At 34.8% G+C, this 20,673-nt stretch overlaps 2 protein-coding genes across 3 annotated transcripts; one reads left to right on the top strand and one right to left on the bottom strand.

The window, feature by feature from the left end:
* The first annotated feature begins 2,371 nt into the window (after positions 1 to 2,371).
* LOC120118535 (cytochrome c) lies at positions 2,372 to 4,427 on the top strand. The gene is made up of 3 exons (XM_039138560.1): positions 2,372 to 2,640; positions 2,756 to 2,889; positions 4,053 to 4,427. Exons 1-3 carry the CDS (start codon positions 2,529 to 2,531, stop codon positions 4,146 to 4,148), a joined length of 342 nt encoding a protein of 113 aa, XP_038994491.1. The 5' UTR covers positions 2,372 to 2,528; the 3' UTR covers positions 4,149 to 4,427.
* On the bottom strand, positions 4,423 to 18,297 carry LOC120118533 (protein phosphatase methylesterase 1-like). Of its 2 annotated transcripts, none has more exons than XM_039138557.1 (13): positions 18,093 to 18,297; positions 16,698 to 16,782; positions 16,544 to 16,614; positions 9,040 to 9,154; positions 8,828 to 8,907; positions 8,165 to 8,249; positions 7,994 to 8,074; positions 6,618 to 6,712; positions 6,489 to 6,539; positions 5,606 to 5,686; positions 5,046 to 5,118; positions 4,881 to 4,958; positions 4,423 to 4,656 (listed from the first exon to the last, which is right to left on the bottom strand). In XM_039138557.1, exons 1-13 carry the CDS (start codon positions 18,194 to 18,196, stop codon positions 4,606 to 4,608), a joined length of 1,050 nt encoding a protein of 349 aa, XP_038994488.1. In that variant the 5' UTR covers positions 18,197 to 18,297; the 3' UTR covers positions 4,423 to 4,605. The 2 variants fall into 2 exon arrangements, with proteins under 2 accessions (XP_038994488.1, XP_038994489.1); XM_039138558.1 differs by lacking the exon at positions 18,093 to 18,297 and adding an exon at positions 17,058 to 17,203.
* Between the last annotated feature and the right edge of the window lie 2,376 nt (positions 18,298 to 20,673).

Raw genomic sequence — 20,673 nt, 5'->3', positions numbered from 1 at the left:
TATATATATATTTGGTAAAGAAAGACTATCATTTTATTAAATATAAACAGTGTTCGTTTCATCTTCTTGAAGTGCTTCATAAACCTCTATCGGGGAGCTGGAAACTTCACACAATCATGTGTGTTGTCATTCTCTATCTCCGCCATTAAATTTGTCACCTTATTTCCATTCAGAGAGCCATACTGTAAGTGCGCCGTCCAATCACGTCTTAACATTGCAACAATGTAGTTCATCAAAGTTATCATATTTCCATCTTCCCCAGCTGCTTCGATTGCTTTCAGGGCCTCCAAACTATCAATCTCTAAAATAATCTGAGTTTTCTGCAATTCCCAAGCACGTAAAAGACCCATATAAACTCCCCAAAACTCCACTTCAAGAACCGAGAAAATTCCAATAAATTTAGTAAATCCCATCTTCCACTCCCCCTCATGGCTTCGAAGAACCCTTCCACAAGTAGTGAATCTTGTCGTCTGATTCCTTGCGCCATCCGTATTCACTTTCGTCCAACTTGGTGTCGGTCGTATCCAACGCCCTCTGCCAACATTGCATCTTAGTTGAGGTGGCCGCTGAACCGCTCTTATCATTAGAGCTAGGCAAGAATTTTCCATCAAATGTTTTCCCCGTTCTAGTACCGCTCCTATCGAATTATGTTAAAATGATTTTTGATCATTGAATTTTAAAAATTATAAAGTAAATATTAAAAAATTATTTTTATTATAAAATGAATATTGTGTCATTAGTTTTTTATTAGTAAAGATAGTTTGATACATTAAATTAATATGTTCAACATGATGCTAAAATTTGAGAAAATTTTGAAAGATAAACTTGGGTATGAAATTTTTATATATTTTCTATTAAAAATCTATTTTTATCCCATAATAATTTTATAAGTTCATTCATTTCTATAATTTTAGATGTTAGCTCTCCTAATATAAAATAATAAGTCCATCCCTATCTCTAAAAGAACTGGAAAGGACGATAGTGGTAGTTTGCTGCAAAATCCTGCATCTTAGTCTTTGTTTATCTTTTATTTATTAAAAAGATATTTTAATATTTAATTCTAAAATATTAAAAAAATTAAAATCTTTTTAGAAGTATAATTTATTTTTAAAATTATAAAAATATTTATCAAAATTTTAATTTTAATTAAAAAAATCATAAAATCCCAAGTTATGAAGCTACAACTGCATACCTTTCTTTGGATTGTTTTATTAACAAGTAGGGTTTGTCTGCACCACTTCCATTTACATGTTCATGCCAATCAAAGACCTTTCTTTGCATTGCTTTATTCATAATCTGATGTAATACATAATCAATAAACCCTTGAAAAGAGGCACATCACTTATGCTACCATAATCAATAAACCCTTGAAAAAATTATGAAATTATAATTTTTTTTTAAATTTTGTTTGGTGATTTTATTTCTGTGCACGGTGTATGTCAACTTTGTATTAGAATAAAAATAACTCATAGTTATAAAATTTATCCATAAACTACTTTTCTCTTTACAGAGAAAAAGAAATTTTTTAAGATTCAAATTTGAGATTCAATTACATTAAGAAATTAATTGACTAATGCCCTCGATCTTCTTGTTACCATACTCACTTGGTCCATCATGTTCATCTCATGGTGACTAATGGCATGCCATGTGCCCCAAGGAAGGTCCATGCATAATATATAATTGCCTGCCTATATAGAGAGAGGGTAAACCCGTTTATAAGAATGGAAGGTTTCCATTTGGCCATTGGTCAATGCATTATTTATTAGGTTTCCATTCATTAATGTTCATCTTTACTGTGAATATATACATATATAATTCTGCTATTATTTTTTCTCTAAATTAAAGAAGTAGTGTATATATTTAATAATCTAAGAAGATTACGATATAATATGTGTTTAAAATCTTTCTTGCTTATTAGTATTACAAATATACCTTATACATAATGATGTTAGTATTTTTAAGTAAAATAACGCTTCTTTTAATCACTTGATAGTTGCTTCTTTTAATCACTTGATAGATTCAAAGAAATAATGTATATTATATTAAATGAAGAAATAGATAGATTAAAAGAAATAATGTATATAATATTAAATGAAGAAATAGGGGGAGAGGAGCAGGTATGTTGGTCCTAAAGTTAAATCTTTGAAATTATAATTATTTTTAAAAGAGTGATAAATTATTTATTTGGTCATCAATTTAGTTTTTAATTTTTGTTTTAATCACCTTGTTATTATTAACTTTTTAAAAGTGTAGTTAAAGTTGTATTTTGGTCATTCATTTCTTAAGAAATAACAATAATATTGATTTATTAAAACATAACAACTAAATAAATAGTTTACCCTAAAATCTAATGCGGCAGGCATGAGCAAGCCACGCTTCTCGATTTCCTCGATCTCTGGAACATTCACAGAAAGCTCTCAAAATTTCTCTTTATTTCTTGTTCTCTCGCCTTCTCTCTCAAATTTTATTTCTTCAACGCAAAAGAAAGAAAGAAGAAAGAAAAGTTAAACAACCCGAAGCTTGCAAAGATGGCGTCGTTTGAGGAAGCTCCGCCTGGAAATGCAAAGGCCGGTGAGAAGATATTCAAGACCAAGTGTGCCCAGTGCCATACCGTCGACAAAGGTGCCGGCCACAAGCAAGGTAGCCTCTTTTTCTTTCACAGATCCAAATAACTCTGCTTGAATTGAGGCATTTCAATTGTTCTGAAATTCGAAGTTTGGAGTTGAATATGTATATGTTTACGGTGGCCTGTTAGGACCCAACCTTAACGGTCTGTTTGGAAGGCAGTCGGGTACAACCCCAGGCTACTCCTATTCAGCTGCTAACAAGAACAGAGCTGTGATTTGGGAGGAACATACTTTGTATGATTATCTGCTCAACCCTAAGAAGGCACTTCCACTCTTTCTTTCTGTATAAACCCCATTCCCCCCTGTTATTTTGTCATAGTAATATATCTCAATTTCCTCATTCTGAATGGATGCATTCAGATTTCAGCCCACTTGTGTGTGCAGATAAATTAATAAGCATGCATTGCTGATTTTATTTGCTTGTTAATTCTATACTTGCCTGTCTTTGAGCCGTAAACAAGTATGAACTAAACGTGTCAAGAACAAAAACTACTATACTCAGAAGCATACTTGAATCCATTGATATGTTAAAATCCTTAGTCTTTTAGTTTTGGTCTTTCAAGAAAATAGTTTTCCCTTGTCCTAAAATTCTCTTACAGAATGGAAAGAAATACAAGATTACTAAATTTTCATATAATTGATTATTATATCAATTTTTAAGTATTTATAATTATATCACTTGTCAAGTTATAACTTATTATTTCCTTACTTTATTTTCATGGCATGTTAATACATATGACATGAGTAATATAATTGATCTCCTAAGTTTGTATTATATTCTATAATAACATTATACATTATACATATATACCCACTATTATCGGATTCTAATCTAACAGCCCGCCCTTTGCTATTTCTGGTATATAAATACTAAATCATTTATGGTTTATACCTGTTTATGATCTGGGATTTGATTTTGGTTCATACGAGCCTTGTGCTTTTCTGGTTTGGAATGCTCGGGGAAAAAACCTGGAATTCTCCCATTATTTGTGGGTGTATGGGTGGTTTAGGGTGGGATATTTGCTTAGTTTGAATCGAACTGTGGCGATGCCGAGAACATGTGAGAATTTGTGGACTGCCATCCCGTGTCATTGATGTTACTACTTGTCAAAACATTTTGGTAAAAACAAATCCTTTCAATTTAGTCACTCAACTTTTAGGTTGCTAATGTTTTGATCATCCAAGCATTAAACACCTAACGACAATTAACATTTTGGTCACTCAACATTTAGTCACTATCTGCACTTGAGTGACCAAACCATTAACACCCTCAAAGTTGAGTGACCGTTTAAGTAGTTTATCCAATATAAAGTTGATGTTGGACTCAAAAGGTATGATGTTTGTTGCATTGATAGGGATGGCATTGTGAAATTGCTTGTTCATTTTGGCTTAAATTGATAGGATTTGGTCAAATTTAATGTGCAGTACATTCCTGGAACAAAAATGGTGTTCCCTGGATTGAAGAAGCCACAAGATCGTGCCGACCTGATCGCATATTTGAAGGAGTCTACGGCCTCCTAAATGAGCTTCTAGCAGTAATATTTGCAGTCATTGGAGATTGTTTCAGTTTCAGAATACTTGTGTTATCAGCCTACGGCCTCCTGATTGCAAAAATGGACCTTTATAATAATAAGGCTTATTCAATTAGATTGCAACTGTATTTGATGAATTTCGGGTGAATTATCAGCCTGAGAAAGATGATTTTGTTTTCAGACTATTTAACCAGATCCGAGGCATATTGCATATACAAATAATGTTGCATATAGGATATAAGCAGAGGCCAGCTGCCTCACTTGGTTAGATGTTTTTGTTTATAATATATTAATATGCTTAGTATCCACTATTATTAGAACATAACAACTCCCGAGCTCTCCCTTCATGAAAGTAAACAAAACAAAAGAAACGACAGTAAGTTCGAAGACAGCCAGGCCACAGAATGAACTTTGTCAGCAGATAAAAATTCATTGTGGTTGCTGTTTTAAGATTTTGGCTCCGGCTGCGCTTGTTCCGGCCGGGCAAGTCCGGGGATCTGCGGAACAATATATACATATAATTCAGCTATGAATGTTGCAAGCACCAAATAATAATTCATAGATGCCGGTATTCAATTTTGTGCCGAGAGAGACTGAAACATGTGGAAGCAACCTTTGTGAATCCTCCAAATCAACAAAGAACTTTAAATGGTAAAAGATACTCTAGTATGATTAGAGAACCTTTCGCCCGCAAAACACATTTTGGGAACAAAATACAAACCTCGACTCCATGAGGACCAATGCGGTTGCGCGCTATAAAATTGAGTATCAGTGCAGCAAATTCTTCGGGTACATCCTCCTACAAAGTCAACATTTAGAAGTTTCAATTAAACATAAACAAAATATACCAAAAGAGATCATCTGAGAAAATATAATTGTTGTGAACCTGAATAGCATGCCCTGTATGTCTAACCACCACCATTTGAAACTTGCCTTGCATTTGACCTATCGTGAGTGCTCTATTACGCAAAGTAAAAAGAAAAAGCAAAGTTAACCAATTGTAAAAAAAAAAATCATTATACTTGATCCTTTCCAATGCCATATGCTATATCCTTAAGAATTCATCACTGTCGTTACAATGGCATCTTTCATGCAAATGCCAAAGAAGAAAAACTTCTATAGAACTTCTTTCAAGAGTGTTATCCAAATCCTATGACTCTAAGGATGTCGGATTCAAAATTTTCTTTTGGAACTTGTTCTATTTGGAGGACCAAACCTCAATATCCATGTCCAGTGGATATGACTCGAACAGAAGTGTATTATGAAAAATGGAGAGTTGGATCAACATCAACCATTTTACCTCAAAAATCAGAGATGATATAACAGTAAAAACCACTAGAAGTGCTGATCTATTCATGTTATTAGACAAAAACTGGTACGTAGAGGAGAAAAATGAAAGGACTGTCAAATTAAATAGGCAAAGTATTAACAATCGAACGTGACAACCTGTCCAGTCTGTCAGTGCCGGCTAATAGCAAGAGCTTTGGAACAGGGGAAGATAGAAATTTTTCTGAAAGGCCATCATACCTGCAAGACAGCAAAGTTAAAAAGGAAACAAGAAATAGCACCATAATTGTTGAGATCATTATATGAAAGAATTTAGCATTGGATGTTTAAAAAATTAGAAAGGACTAGTAATTAAGGCTGGTTTTTGTTATTAAGGAACGGCTTTTCTTTTGTGAACCTTGACTCAACCAATTGATCCAACAAGCACAACAAGTTGACCCTACATTTCAGTCGGGATTTTTCTCCCTTTCCTTTTCCTCTATCCTAACTCTTTAGAAAGATAGATGAAACAGTACTAGCCATTGGAATTTTTTACACATGCTCTACTTTAATATGCTGCTAGGTTAGTTAGTTACACGTGTATGAATACATACATAAACATGTATACTAGGAAAACAAAATGCAATGGAAAAATACTGGAGACCTCTTAAGTTGCATTGAAATAGTTATCCAGCACACCTTAACAAAGATTCATCAATGCAATTTGTTGTTTATGCTGTAAACTCTCATTCCGCAACAAATTCAAAAGTTCTTTTTTTCTATAATCATTATTTCAATTCAAGCACAGGCAAGGCACTTATTATATTATTTTCACCAGCATTTTTCTAAATTTGTTAATTTAGTAGTTAAGTGACAAAGCAAAAAGTGGTTAGGCATTTTAACCATAAGATTAACTAGTTTTGCATACTTAAACACTTCCCATCCATCCTACCAAGCGGAGTCTTACAATGAATGCCAAGGTTTCAGCTCAAATATCCACAATGATGTTAGACCTCGTCAGTATTGCACAACATATAGAAGTTAACAGAAAAACTTCACTCACCAGCCTCTCCAATATTGTTCAGTCTGTTCCAACCGTGTTCTGTAGACATAACTATGGTAAAAAAATAAAATTATTTCTGTTGGACTTGGAAAGGTAACAGTACATAGTTAATATGACACAAATACTTGCCATTTCTTGGAATCATCATACTTTAAAGTGGTAGGAATGGATACACGAGCAGAGTCAATATTTCTTAAAGAACCTCCTCTAACACTCCATTCAATCTGAACATGTTAATTTGCCATTAGAACAATAACTTCAACAAACTTGCTTGAAGAAAATACAATTCAACTACATGCTCGCTTCTGATCGAATAGCAAGCAGTGCATTTTCTCTGTATTCTCAAATCTCAATAACCAACCTTCTAAAGTACAAAATCAGATTGGTCTAGAGGGTTTCCCTTTTTTCTGGTAGAGTTAACTGCTCTTGGTTGTTGGTGCTTAGTTTACCATAAGAACTAGAAGTTTCTCCTAGCACTCAAAACCAACGGTGATTTTAACTAAAACCTTACTGAGAGCAATAGAACATACATTTCTCTACCGTTGATTAATTCTATTCATTTTCATATTTTCTTCTAATATAATTCTTAAGTAGTTCAGCAAGTTAGCAGCTGTTATCCGCTGAGTCACCTGTATAAGCACATGCAGACCACTAGTCAAGTCAGCCCCTCAAGATAGAATTCCAATAATTTCACTAGCGCTTCACTAATTGCTCAACTTACTTATGGTCATACTAAATAACCCACAATCCTATATCCCATGCATACCAATGGAGTTGAGAAGTTTTGAAGCAGTCTAATGACACGACATTACTGGAAATCACTTAGGTGGGCAGTCACCACATCGACACTGAAATTATTAATCAACAAATACATATAAACTATTCCTAATCAAAGTCCTTTTATCATTCATGAGTCGATATATAGCTTGTGTGGATGTTGCACAAAAATCTTAATACATTATATGATTGGAGATAGTTGAACCATTCCAGAACCCTTACGTTAATCCGTAATCATGATTCTAATTGAGGAGAAAATGATTGATTGGCCTGGTATACTTTGGCAAGCTGAGTAGGAAAGTGTCACAGTCCCAGAATCCAAATGATACTTGGCCAGGTCATAGCCTCTGCCATATTTTTCAGCAGTGAATTCAGAATTCCTACTACTTTGTACTTTCAATGGTTTGTCAAACCCTTCTGTAGTGACACTTTCATTATGGATCACTACTTGGTTCCATGACCACTTTTATCAACAAAATTATAACTTCAGGAACTACAAAAATTATTCTTTATTAGTTTATAGTTAAAATTTAATGTGCACAAATATCGACTCAAATTATAAAGCCTAATGACATGAAAATGAACAGTGCAAATACGGACCTACACCAGTATCCACATAAATACAGACATATAAGTTTGAAACATGGTACATTTAATCACATCAAAGAGAGATGATATACACAGGAATAAAAGAAAATGACATTCATGAGATAAGAAAATGCATTTACCGCCTTCTCAATACTTGAAAAGTGCTGCATTCTTCCTGAGAGGATTTTCTGCATGTGAACTAATGATGCCATTGCTGTCCCCTGAAGCAATTTTGTTTGGTTTTAATACATTGCTTTGCTAGCAATGAAACAATTAAAAGATAATTTCAACCAGCTATTTAAGGGACCAACCTCTACAACATCCACAACCACCAAAGCAGCTAAACTACGCAATGTTTTATTTGCAGCATTGTGTACAGCAACTGAGCCTCCCATGCTGACATAAGGTGATAATTAGAAATTTAATAACTTGGCATTTGTTTTCCGATTTCATTCTTCAAAAGAACATATAAAAGTTTAACAGGTGGTTCATTTTTTCTATTTTGACAATTTGAACTAAATCACCAAAAGACCAATAGCCATTTTATGGAAACATGCCTTTGGAAAATATAGTACATTACCAATGAAATAGTTATTCAAAATATTACTTTGATCAAAATAAAGAGCTAAAATTACCAGCCTAGATTATTCAACTTTCCAAATTAATTGTCAAAATTTAATCTTTTCCAAGAAACAACCTTGAAACCAGTTCATTCTTTGAATTCCATGACTCCAAATTATAGGATTGTTAAAAGAACAAATAAATTTTTGTTAGAGCTAATAATACATATACATTGTGCATGCACGGACAGAAAAGAGAAAGAGATAAAGGAAAAAAAAAAGTCAAGCCGCCCTTTGACAAGTCTCATTGATTAGTGTGCTTGATCAATGATCACTTTTCTTATTACTTGCTTCTCCTCTAGAAAATGAATTATGTACACTGCTATCAAAACTGAAACAACAGGAGAGCACAACCTGTGGCCAACAAGCACAATGGCAGGAGTAGAATCTCCATACAGCGCCTTCAGAACAGAAAAAACATCATTGCACATAGTCTGCACATGTAAGATATCTTTTAGTTCTGTAGAAGCATTACTAGAATGATAAAATTCATGGCCAAACAATTAAAACAACAGTTTGTAGGAAAAATATCATTTACTTCTATTTACTATGCTTAAAATGTGTACCTCGATAGATAGATCAAGATCATTTTCTGAGGATGATTTTCCATGTCCTCTAAGATCCATGGAAACTACTCTAGCTTTCTCTTTAATTTTACTAGCTGTCAGTGCAAACGAGAGCCTGCCAAAGCAAGTTAGAAAACTCACTGTTATCAGAAAATCATGATAAAAGCATAAATAAAATATTAATCTCCTAAATCTACGTAAAAGGGGCACATTTTTAGATTGAACTTCAAGGGAGGAGAGCCTCTAAAGATAAAATATACTCCAAGATTAGTTAACAATTTATGATAAGCAGTAGTATCCAATGAAGCATATGGATAATCAATAGGATCTATCTTCCAAGAAGCTCATCTCTAACTTTGAATTAACTATAATATCTACTAGGAAATCTCATCAAAACATTATTATATTTATTCAAGAAAAAGGAGGAAGAGCATGGTAAGATTAAATTAACTTCACAGACATTCTGAACAAGCATGTAATTGTTGAACTCTTTAACATAAAATGGAAAAGCAGTAATTAAAAGATAATTAGTTAGAAATGTTTCCCAGACAAAATAGTGGATCTTTAATAGTTAAAATGAAAATCTCTATGGAATTAAATTTTGACCAAACATCTAAAGAAAGGGGGAAAGGCTGCCATTCTATGTAATTTTCAGAGCAAAATAATATTGTCTAAGATTTCACGCCGTCTATACCATTTATTTTATCACCTGTTCCTCCATTTCCCAATGGAAGAACAAATAACAGTACATACTCAATTTTCAAATCTAGAATGATTAAATAAGGCTCCTTTGGAATGGTTCAATTTGCTTAAGAGGAAGAATGCAGAGGCATGCTTAGGAATCTCGCGTATCAAGACAATCTCGTAGTCTTTTCAAGAACAAAATCCTTCCAACACAAAGGAATTGAATTTCAAAACTGAAAATGGGAACCAAAACTTATCATTCAAAGTAGCTTCACAGCACAACAGTAATAGCTTGATGATATTATAGCACAAAACATGATAAAATTATCCATCTTACTTACAAGATTTAGGGTTTACTTTGGTTTGTTGATTTAAAATTTTTCAAATGTTGGCAAGATTTAGGTTTTCTCACTTGACTTTAGAAATTCTTGATGGAAGAAGGATTTATTTATTCTTTTTTTTTTGGGGGGGGGGATTACGAGTGAGTACTAAGACTCTAACTTAAGATCTTTACACAAACCCATTTTCATTGTGCCCGATTTGATTTATATTTTTTTGGCATGTTCCGCACATATCCCACCTCGTCGGCAGCAAGTCCAAGTCAAGCATTGATAGTTTGATACAAAACTAGAACATGGGGGTTACCCCAGTGTTGGTTCTTCATAGATTTTTTTTGATAGGAATAGTAGGCCTCACTAAAAACCCCCTTCATGATTAACGGAACTTGAAAATAGTTCCTTAATCAGCGGAAGGAGGAAAAGAGTGCCCTAGGAATTCATTAATCTTAAAACATTACAAAGTAATACAAAGTCTAATCTCCCTCCAGAGATAAAAAGCCAAAAAGAAACAGCCCTTAACAGAACATAATTCTCAACCAATACCAGCCTTAGCTAGAACATCCGCCTCTATATTGGCTGTTCTACTAACCCATCTAATAAGACCTTCATAAACACTAAGCTTTTGAATAATTTCCTTAACAACTTGAACATAAACGACAGGACAAGAACCAACATCCTTGACCCAACCAATTGCCACCTTACTATCACTCTCGATAATCAATCTCTCTTTAAATCTGTGGCGAATAGATTCATAATAATATAACCCTTTTAGGATAGCTTTCAATTCCATCAAAGTTGGAGGTCCCGGACCAGCAGGGTCTTTGAAGGAGCCAAGAATCGAACCAGAAATATCTTTCAGAACACCACCTAAACCACTCCTCTTCCAATCACTAGAAGTAGCCGCATCCACATTAAGTTTAATAAAACCCTTTGGAGGAGGGGACCAAGGAACCTTAGTTGAAATCCGATTAGTATGAGACGAGCAAGAATCCACTAAGGACGGGTCGGCAATAAGAGCATCCTTGGAAATAGAAATCTGAGTTTCCCTAGCTAGAAACCATGAAGCAAGCCTGCACCTTGCTAGAAAGAATAATTCTGCTCGATCAAACTTCCCTCCTTCAAACACTATATAATTCCTAGTTTTCCATATTGTCCATAAGACCACTCCAGGGATAAATGACCACATCAGAGAGTTGGTCTTTAAGTTAGTCCATGCTACTAGGAATTTTTTTGCATTTTCATGAAAAACAGACTTAAAATTCCAATAACCCATGAATTTAGTCCATATTGGCCAAACAACCGAACATGAAAAAAATAGATGAGATGAAGACTCTTCTTCTAGATTACAAAAAGGACACATAGAATCATTTATGCCCTGAACACCTCTCTTTAAAATAACTTGCCAAAGAAAAGTCTCCACTCTTGGAGGCAACAGGCCCCTCCAAACAATAGAATTCCAAAAATTAGCTTCCTCCAAATCGGAAATACCCGAATAATATAGATTGACACATGATTTAACATTGAAAACCCCTTCTCCATTCCCCTTCCACAACAGTCCATCAACAGCATCAGCAGAAACAGAAAAATCTGAAATAACAGCCATCAAGTTTGACCATTGTTCAAATTCCCAGTCATTCAACTCCCTTCTCAACTGGACGTTCCAAAACCAGCCCCCAGAACTGTAATCCCCAAACTGAAATAATCTTCCAGTTTTGTTCACTGCAATAGAGAATAGTCTAGGGAACATGACCATCAAAGGATGATCCAATGCCCAATTGTCTTGCCAAAACCGAATATTCCTCCCATTGCCAATTTTATAGCTATAATTGCTTCTGATACTACAGCCCATCGAATCAGCTTTAAAATGATTATTCACCAAAGATCTCCATATCCAAGAAAATTTAGGAAAAACCTTACTGTCAAGCTGCATCAATGAAGAATCCATTTTGTATTTAGTGCAAATCATTTCCCTCCAAATCGCCTTCCTCTCAATAGCAAACCTCCAAGCCCACTTTTCCAATAGAGCCCTATTCATCGAATTTATATTAAGAACTCCCAAGCCTCCTTCAATTTTTGGTTTACAAATGCTGGTCCAGCTTACCCAATGGATTTTCTTCCTCCCACCTCCTCCACCCCATAAAAAATTTGACATAATAGAGTTTAGGGTCTTGTATACTGAAGCTGGAACCTTAAACAATGACAAATAGTATATAGGAAGTGAACATAGGACTGATTTAATCAAAACCAGCCTGCCCGCCAGTGACAAAGAAGAGCCTTTCCAGCCTGCTAACCTCTTATTGAAGCTTTGAACCACTGGATCCCACAGAATGTTAGAGTTCCTGTGTGGACCAAGAGGGAGTCCCAAATATTCTGAGGGAAAATAACCCACTGAACATCCAATCGTAGCTGCCCAATCCTTAATTTCCTCTTCCTTTAAATTCACCCCAATCAATTTGCACTTCTTCAAGTTCAACTGAAGTCCGGAAATAATCTCAAACACTCGAAGCACCCTCTTCACATTCAAGATCTGTTTTTTCGACGCACCACAGAAAATTATAAGGTCGTCAGCAAATTGTAGATGTGTTAAATTAAAATTCTTCTCCTCATTTCTAATCATCAAACTCAAAAAGAGACCCCCTGAAACAGCCTTAAGTATCAATAAATTCAAGAGTTCCCCAACTATATTAAACAACAACGGAGACAAAGAACAGCCTTGACGAAGACCCTTAGCCATTGGGATTTCCTCGGTTGGAACCCCATTCACCAAGACTGAAACAGTTGCTGAAGTGATGCACTTCGAAATCCACCCTATCCATCTAGAACCAAAGCCCATTTCCTTCATAATTCTGAACAAAATAGGCCAGTCAAGAGTATCATATGCCTTCTTGAAATCAGCTTTAAAAACACATCCTTTTAAACCATTCTTCTTCCAAAAGTCAATCCCTTCATTGGCTATAAGGGAACAATCCAAGATTTGTCGACCGGGAATAAAAGCGAATTGACATGGACTGATCAAATCTGAAATGCAGCTCCTAAGTCTCCTTGATAGACATTTAGAGAGGATCTTGTACAAACCACCAACTAAGTTAATAGGTCTAAAATCGTCCAAACCACTAATGTTTGAAATTTTCGGAATAAGAGTGATGAAAGTATGATTTATTCCATGTTCCCATTCCTTCCCCAAGTAAAAATTCTTAAAGATCAGAATATCTTCCTTAAGGACTTGCCAAAACCTCTTGAAAAAACCCATATTAAAGCCATCAGGACCCGGAGCTTTGTTACTTCCACAAGACTTCACAACATCCCAAACTTCCTCCTCTGAAAATTCCTACTCTAAGAACTGATTCTACTCCAAAGAAATTCTGGAAAAATCCAGATTTAATTTATCAATTTCTAGAGTAGATCGGTTATTGTAGATCTTAAAAAAAATAATCATTCACAATGTCCTTAATTGCAAATGGGTCTTCAACTGTTTCTCCTCTAAAATTAAGTGCCACCAGTGCATTCCAATTCTTCCTAACCGTAGCACAGGTATGGAAGTATTTAGTGTTGCGATCCCCGTCTGCAATCCATTTAGATCTCGAATACTGAAACCAAATCTGCTCTTGGATCTTGTGCAGCTTCCACAATTCTGCTCTACAATTATTCAACTCAGTTAATACCTCACTATCGACAACACCCTGCTTTTGTTGAATATCAGCCTCTATCTTCGAAATTTTCTTCTCTAACTCAGAAATCAAGTCTCCTGGATACTTATCTCTGTTTCCAGACCACTTTTTTATTGCATGTTTGGCACTCCTTAAAAGACTAAAAGCACCTGCCTTCTTCTGACTTTTCTTAGAACTCTGAATAGAAGAAATAACCATATCCTCAAAACCCTCCTCATCCATCAAATAGTTGAACATTCTAAACGGTTTTTGACCCCAGTCCACTCCTTTATTCACAAGAATTATAGCATTGTGATCTGACAATGATCTTGGTAGAAGAGACTGCAAAATGTCCGGAAATAACGCTAGAAATTGACTGTCAACCAAAAAACGATCTAATCTTACAAACGTGGGATTCTCTTGGTTATTACACCAAGTGAACCTTCCCCCATTCATAGGAAGATCAATTAAGCCCGTATGAAGAATGAAGTCATTAAAGATCTCCATTGAGCTCCTACTTTGACCTCTGCCCATCTTCTCATCTTCTTGTAAATAGACATTGAAGTCCCCTCCCACACAAACGGGAAAATTCTGTCCACTAAGAAAACTGCTTAATTCTTCAAAAAAACCAGTTTTCTCTTCCTCCACTGCTGGACCGTATACATTGATGAAACCACAACTGAAGTTTTTATTCCGAAATTTACCAAAGGTAGCTATAAATCTCCTACTAATAAACTGACTCTCCAACTCAAAAATATTGTCATCCCAACAACACAACAGGCCCCCCGCTGATCCAACTGAAGGAGATTCCAAAACTCCTTTAAGCTTATTAATCCCACTTCTTCTAAAGAAAGACCTCTTGAATTTTTTAGTCTTAGTTTCTTGCAACCAAAGGAAAGTAGGATTTAAGCTAGTGACTAAATTCTGAACAGCCCTCTTTTTTTCATTTTTCCCCAAACCCCTAACATTCCATGAACATATTACTAACTTTGACATCTTCATAAAGGGAAAAAAGTACAAACAAAACCCTCAATCAACCAAACCTTGATTAATCCCAATCAAGCCTTTCTCTAGAGCTATGATTTTTTCCAAAAATGCTTCTTTCCCTTCCTTAAAAGATACTCCCAAGTGCTTACTAACCTCCCAAGTTTCTACAGCTTCTTTCAATAAACTCGAGAAAGCTGAGGAGGATGCTGTATCAATGCTCACCTGGTCAAGGGCTTCTCGAAACAGGATCCTTCTAGCTCTCCTCTTCCTTCTAATTAACAAACCAGATTTGGGTCTTAAGCATTCACCTTAAGAAAAGTAACCTTCAATCTCCCGCTCTGCGGTCCCATCCCCAAGACCATTAACAAAGCTAGGAAGAAGACTCCCATCAGCAATGAGCTCTGCTGAAAAACAAATCTGTTTTGCAGTGCTGGAATCCACATCCAACTTCCTCTGCCCAACCTTGGTGCCATCTATTTCATTCGTAAAGTTCAACAAATCTCCATACCAATATCTTCTTTCCCTCGACCTGCTATAGACCCTTTTGCAACTGCTCAAACTTCTAGTTTCCAGCACCTCACTCTCAGATGAGACCTTTCTTCTAGAACGGTGTAACTGTCTCCCCCTTGAGATGTTTCCTAAATTAGTTGTAATCGGTTCAACCAACCTTAAACTTTCTTCTTCAGCCTCTATTTATGCATTAACCAACTTCTCTATAATTGGGCTCGTCTCCAATACTCTAAACGTTTTCCTGTTTTTTCCTGCTAAATTAAGGTTCTCCACAAAATCCCCACACTTATTAACTGTATATGCTGGCCCAGAAATGAAACCCGAAAAATCTTTTGACCCAGACTGCCCAGAGTCTTCGGAATGGGCCTGAGATCCATCAGCCGAATAATGTTGACTTCTAATCCCCAAACCTGTAAACTCACCAACTTTTAAACTCCCAACCTTTTGACTTTCTGGCAGACTACAATTAATACCTTTCCTATCTAAGGAAAGCCTTGCTAGCTGTCTATTCTCACTAACTCCTCCAGAACCACTGAACACACCCTGATCAATCCAATTGTCCACTGACAGACGATTTTTCCTTGCTGCACATGCCTCACCTTCCCCATGATCTGACAACAACCTGTCTACATCCTCCTCAGACCTAATTTCTTCAGAAAATTCCTCATCAGAATCCTCCACCAGAAAATTACTGAAAAACGAACTTGAATACTCACTTGCTGATCCAATCTTAATACTTACTTTGAATGATCTTCCATAAGATCCAAGAGTGATCACCTCTGGAACATCAAAGGGGCTTTCCACCCTCAATAAAATTCTTTCCATTGTAAGGTCTTCTCTTTTCCTTGTACTCTCATGAATACCTACCACTTTGCCCCATCTACCACCCATCTTCTCGAAGAAAGATTCATTCCAGCATAACAAAGGAACCCCTATTAATTCTGCCATGCAGAAGGCAAATATTCATTCCAGCATAACTTAGGATTTCTAATTTTAAAGCAACATTTGGAAAGTAAGAAGCAAATAGCAATAGCAAAAATTTACAAGCCAAGCCTTAATATTCATAGATCACAGGAAACAAGGGAAAAATCATTTTTGTATTGAAAGATAATCAAATGTAATTTATACTTTTAACTAAAAGAAATGCAATGTGGTACCTCTACTATAATTTATTATATTAATCACTCCAATCACTTAATCTTTAGAAAATATCTAATAAGATAAAAGTCCAATTTCACACACATTTTCTACAACTCTCAGAATCAAACTTCATGTACTACAAAGAAGTAAAGTATATAATAAAAACAAATGAAAATATATCACGGAGATCAAACATACCCAGAGTAACCACCCCCATGTAGACAAAAAACAACTGGTCCTTCTGTTCCTGCCATATATAAATGAAAGACCTAAAATGATAAAGCATATTAGAATAAAATAGGTACTGAAAATGGAAAATGTCCATGGAACTGCCAAAAAAAATAACACCAACATCATTTGAGTCTGGTATGGAGACATCTTCCTCTCGATCAAAATAGTCGGACCAATCTAAGGGCGAGTATTTCTCAGAAGAACTCCTACAAAAATGTTTATTAAAAAATCAAACACCTACATAAGTAACATAGAAAATATAAATTCAAACCAAAAATTAAGAATAAAACAGAAAATCTAGCAAAAATAGTTCTTCTCCCCCCATCTCAAATTAAGTAGAATGTGATTCCCATCTAAAAGGCCACATACAAAGACTAATGATTAGAGGAATATTGAATGCCAACGTTCTGGATGTTAGTAATATAAATGTGTTATCTCCTTTGTTCAAGACATTCTAACGTATAAAATTCAGAAGAGAAACCTTCGGAAGAGGAAGATGAGGTACGGGAACATAGAGAAGGGAAGATTTCTTTCTTTGAATCTGTTTTTTTCAAGCAATTGGCACATCCAATTGGAGGACCACTCCTCATTCCATCCAAAATTTCAATAAATGAGAGAGTATTGAATTCAGTAAGACTTCAGACCTGAAAAACTGCACTTTTTTTGCAATTAATACCAAGTAAGAAAGAAATAACCAAAAGCACCATTTGGTGTTCGAGAAAGGCAGATGCAAAATAATCCATCAACAAATAACTTAATCACAAATATGTCTATTATGAATAAATGCAAGAAAAACTGGGTAGGAATACATTAACTGACATGATTGAAGAAGAAATAGCATGCATCAGTCTATCAACCCTGTTATTTTAGTCGATGGGTCAACATATTCAATGTTATTGGGTCTGGAACTGCCACTCTTCTTGCCTCATCCTTTCATTTATCATATGTTCTGACTCTACCAAAACTATCTTTTAAATTGATTTTTTTAGCAAACTTACGAGTGACCTCAATTATTGTTTGATTTAGGATCACATGAAAAAGAAGATTATTGGTAAGGCACATGCAATTGATAGTCAGTACATTTTTTATACCAATACACCTGAATCGATTGCTTGTGTCGGTATCGTTACTCCTTTTGACAAACATTGTCATTTGGGTTCCAAGTCTAAAATTATCATATATTTTAGATTTTTTTATATATTTTTTTATTAAAAATCTATTTTCGCCGCTACAAAAATTTTATAAGTTCAAGTTCCACGAAATTCCTAACTTCAAATCCTGCGATCCGTCCTGTTTGAATCAGTGTTAGTTTTCCTTTCCAGAATCCAAGTTCGTTGAAAATTAGAACCCAAATAAAATTTATAAAACAACAGATAAACATAAACAAAAATCAAGCAAGAAAAGCATTAAACAAACAGGAAAAAAACCAAGTTGCTCGAAGCGATTGAAACACGGAAACGAGAGAGAATATAAAGAAGCGAATGGAATACGAAAAGGAGGGAGATCGAGAACTCACTTAGTTGAGGGGCGATCAGGACGCGAGTCAAAGGCAGAAACAACCGGCTTACTGTTATCTTGCTGGTCGTCTTCCGGTACTGAACCCAGGTTCGATGAATCCATTTTTGTTTCTTGTTGATTCGCTTTCTAACTTTCGTACCAAATTTCAAACTTTTATTTCGTTTTGAGACGTAAAAGTAACGATGTTTAATTCCAATTTCCAAACGAAAGAAGTAACAACTACGCAAAGCCCAAAGAAAAGTTGAAAAACAACCGTCAGGCACTCCGTCCAACTTACTCTTTATTAATAAATTGGCCCACGTTTCACTTTTCATTTGCTATCTAAAATATGGATAGATTACAAATTTAGTAATTTAACTTTAACCTCCCTTTTATTTCACTCAATTTACTTTTAATTTTTATAATTTAATCATTAAACTTTATACATTAAACTTTTTTATTTCTCATACTTTTATTTTTTTCAATTTCATCATTAAACTTTATTTCTATATAATGACATGATATTTTTCATTAATTTTTTTTATTTAATATTTTATTAATATTATTTATATATTTCTATTATCAACCTTCATTAACTGTTCATCTTCATCTTCATCTTCTATACTGTCATCACATCATCACCTTTACCGTTCAAAATCTCTCCACCATATTCTCTTCCACCTTCCAATATCTGCATCCTCTGCCGCTTCCTTATATTCGCCACCGCAAAGGATCAAACTTTGAACACTCAAGAATCTAACTTCTTCAACCCAAACTTCCACCAAGAGTTATCTCCTCTGCCAAAAAGTTTGAAGGCTCGTCGGAAATTATTGATCTCCGGTACCACATGGGTCCGATCTTTTCCTCGTCGTCGATCAACATTTATCTTATTTGGTACGGTAAATGGTCTGCTTCTCAAAAACTTCTCATCAAAACTTGTTAACTCCATTTCCCCTTCCATCGCATCTCCGTTTCCTTCCATTTTTGACTGGTGGAAAATCGTCTCCCTCTACACCGAGCAAACATGAGCCAATGTTTCTCTAACGGTCGTCGTTACTAAAGAACACTCTTGACACATTTTACTCTCACGGTTTGGAGAACCTTATTCAAGCCAGCTTTATCGAAGAGAATAGATAATGCACGAACCAAAAAGAAGAAAGGAATCTGACGATGTCGGCTGCGAACATAATTGCGAGAATCATGAAGAGAGAATACCCCAAGTAGAGACTAGCCAAGACTGATACGCTCATGCTCTTGAGATCAAAGATGAGATAGTTTACGGAGTACATGAAGATGTAGATGCATGGCAACCGGACCGGATGCAAAGAAAGAACGAATTTCCATCACCATTTCCATTCCTCCAAGCAAAGATGGGATATTTTACGTCCTGAAGGAAAGGGAGGAGATGGGTTTGTGGAAATACAGACATTGGTGATTGAAAGAGAGGTGGGGAGGCTAGTTATGGTAGTGTAGGTTAGCGATAGACCCCATCGTCGTAGAAAAAAAGAGAGACATTTTCTTTGTTGTCTCCCTGAAACCCAGGTAGATGATAACAAAATGAAAGAGGGAAGAGCGAAAATAATTTAAAATCGGAACACATCAAGCAACAAAAAAAGGATACCATAAGATCTTTTGGCCGGAACATGGAAGAAGAGGAAGTTGCAGCGGCGGGGATGCAATGGCCATAGTGTGAGCTTACTTACAATGACGGGCATACGGAGAGGTAGCAGACAAAGAAAACACCGATGATGACCACAGACGAGTTGAAATGACGATCGGAGTGGTCAAGTCCCTTTATTAGTCTTTGTACATTTCTTTGCAAAAGAAAATCCAACGATAGTAAAAGAATTTGTGTAATTGATTTTTACACTTCTTTTAACTTTTTTTTCTAACATATATTTTAATAATTAAAAATATTTAATTAAACCATATCATGACGTCGTTATAAAGTTAACCGTGAAGCAATTAAAAAAATTTAATGTATAAAGTTTAATGATTAAATTAAAAAAGAAATTAAAAACATAATAAGTGAAATAAGAAATAAAGTTTAGTTATAAAAAAAAGTGATTTACCCCTAAAATAAATTGGTCAAATCCATTTATTAGTCTTCTCACCATACACGAAGCTTTGAATGTAGTCCTAATTTGATAGATTTATTATATTTAAAATTTAAAATTTTAATGTTGACTTAAATAATAATCATTAAATTTATAAAGTTCTGTAGATGTATAACGTGTACATTGAATTCTTCGTTTTCTATTTAATAAATTTAACTTTTTTTTATTTAATCATGTTATCCCTTTATTGTTCTAATTAAGATTAAAATTTTTAAAACTCAAAAATTATATACTCCAATAACTAAAATAAAATCACAATAATAAATATAGTATTTGTGATTTTCTATCACATATTAAACTGTCCGAGATTTAATTTTGAGAATTTTTTGGGTCATTTCTTAGCTACTATATATTCTTTCATATTTATATGGTGCTTAATTTAGTAAAAGAATTATGAGTTTTCATGATCATTTTTTTAAATGGGTGGGTTTCTTATCCAAATAACAAAGTTTTCAAAGTATCACATCTTCGCATATTGTTAAT

This window comes from Hibiscus syriacus, unplaced genomic scaffold, assembly GCF_006381635.1.
Source record: "Hibiscus syriacus cultivar Baekdansim isolate YM2019G1 unplaced genomic scaffold, ASM638163v2 tig00110328_pilon, whole genome shotgun sequence".
NCBI lineage: Eukaryota > Viridiplantae > Streptophyta > Magnoliopsida > Malvales > Malvaceae > Hibiscus > Hibiscus syriacus.
The sequence above is the reverse complement of the archived record's forward strand: the minus strand, read 5'-3'. Positions and strand labels throughout refer to the sequence as shown.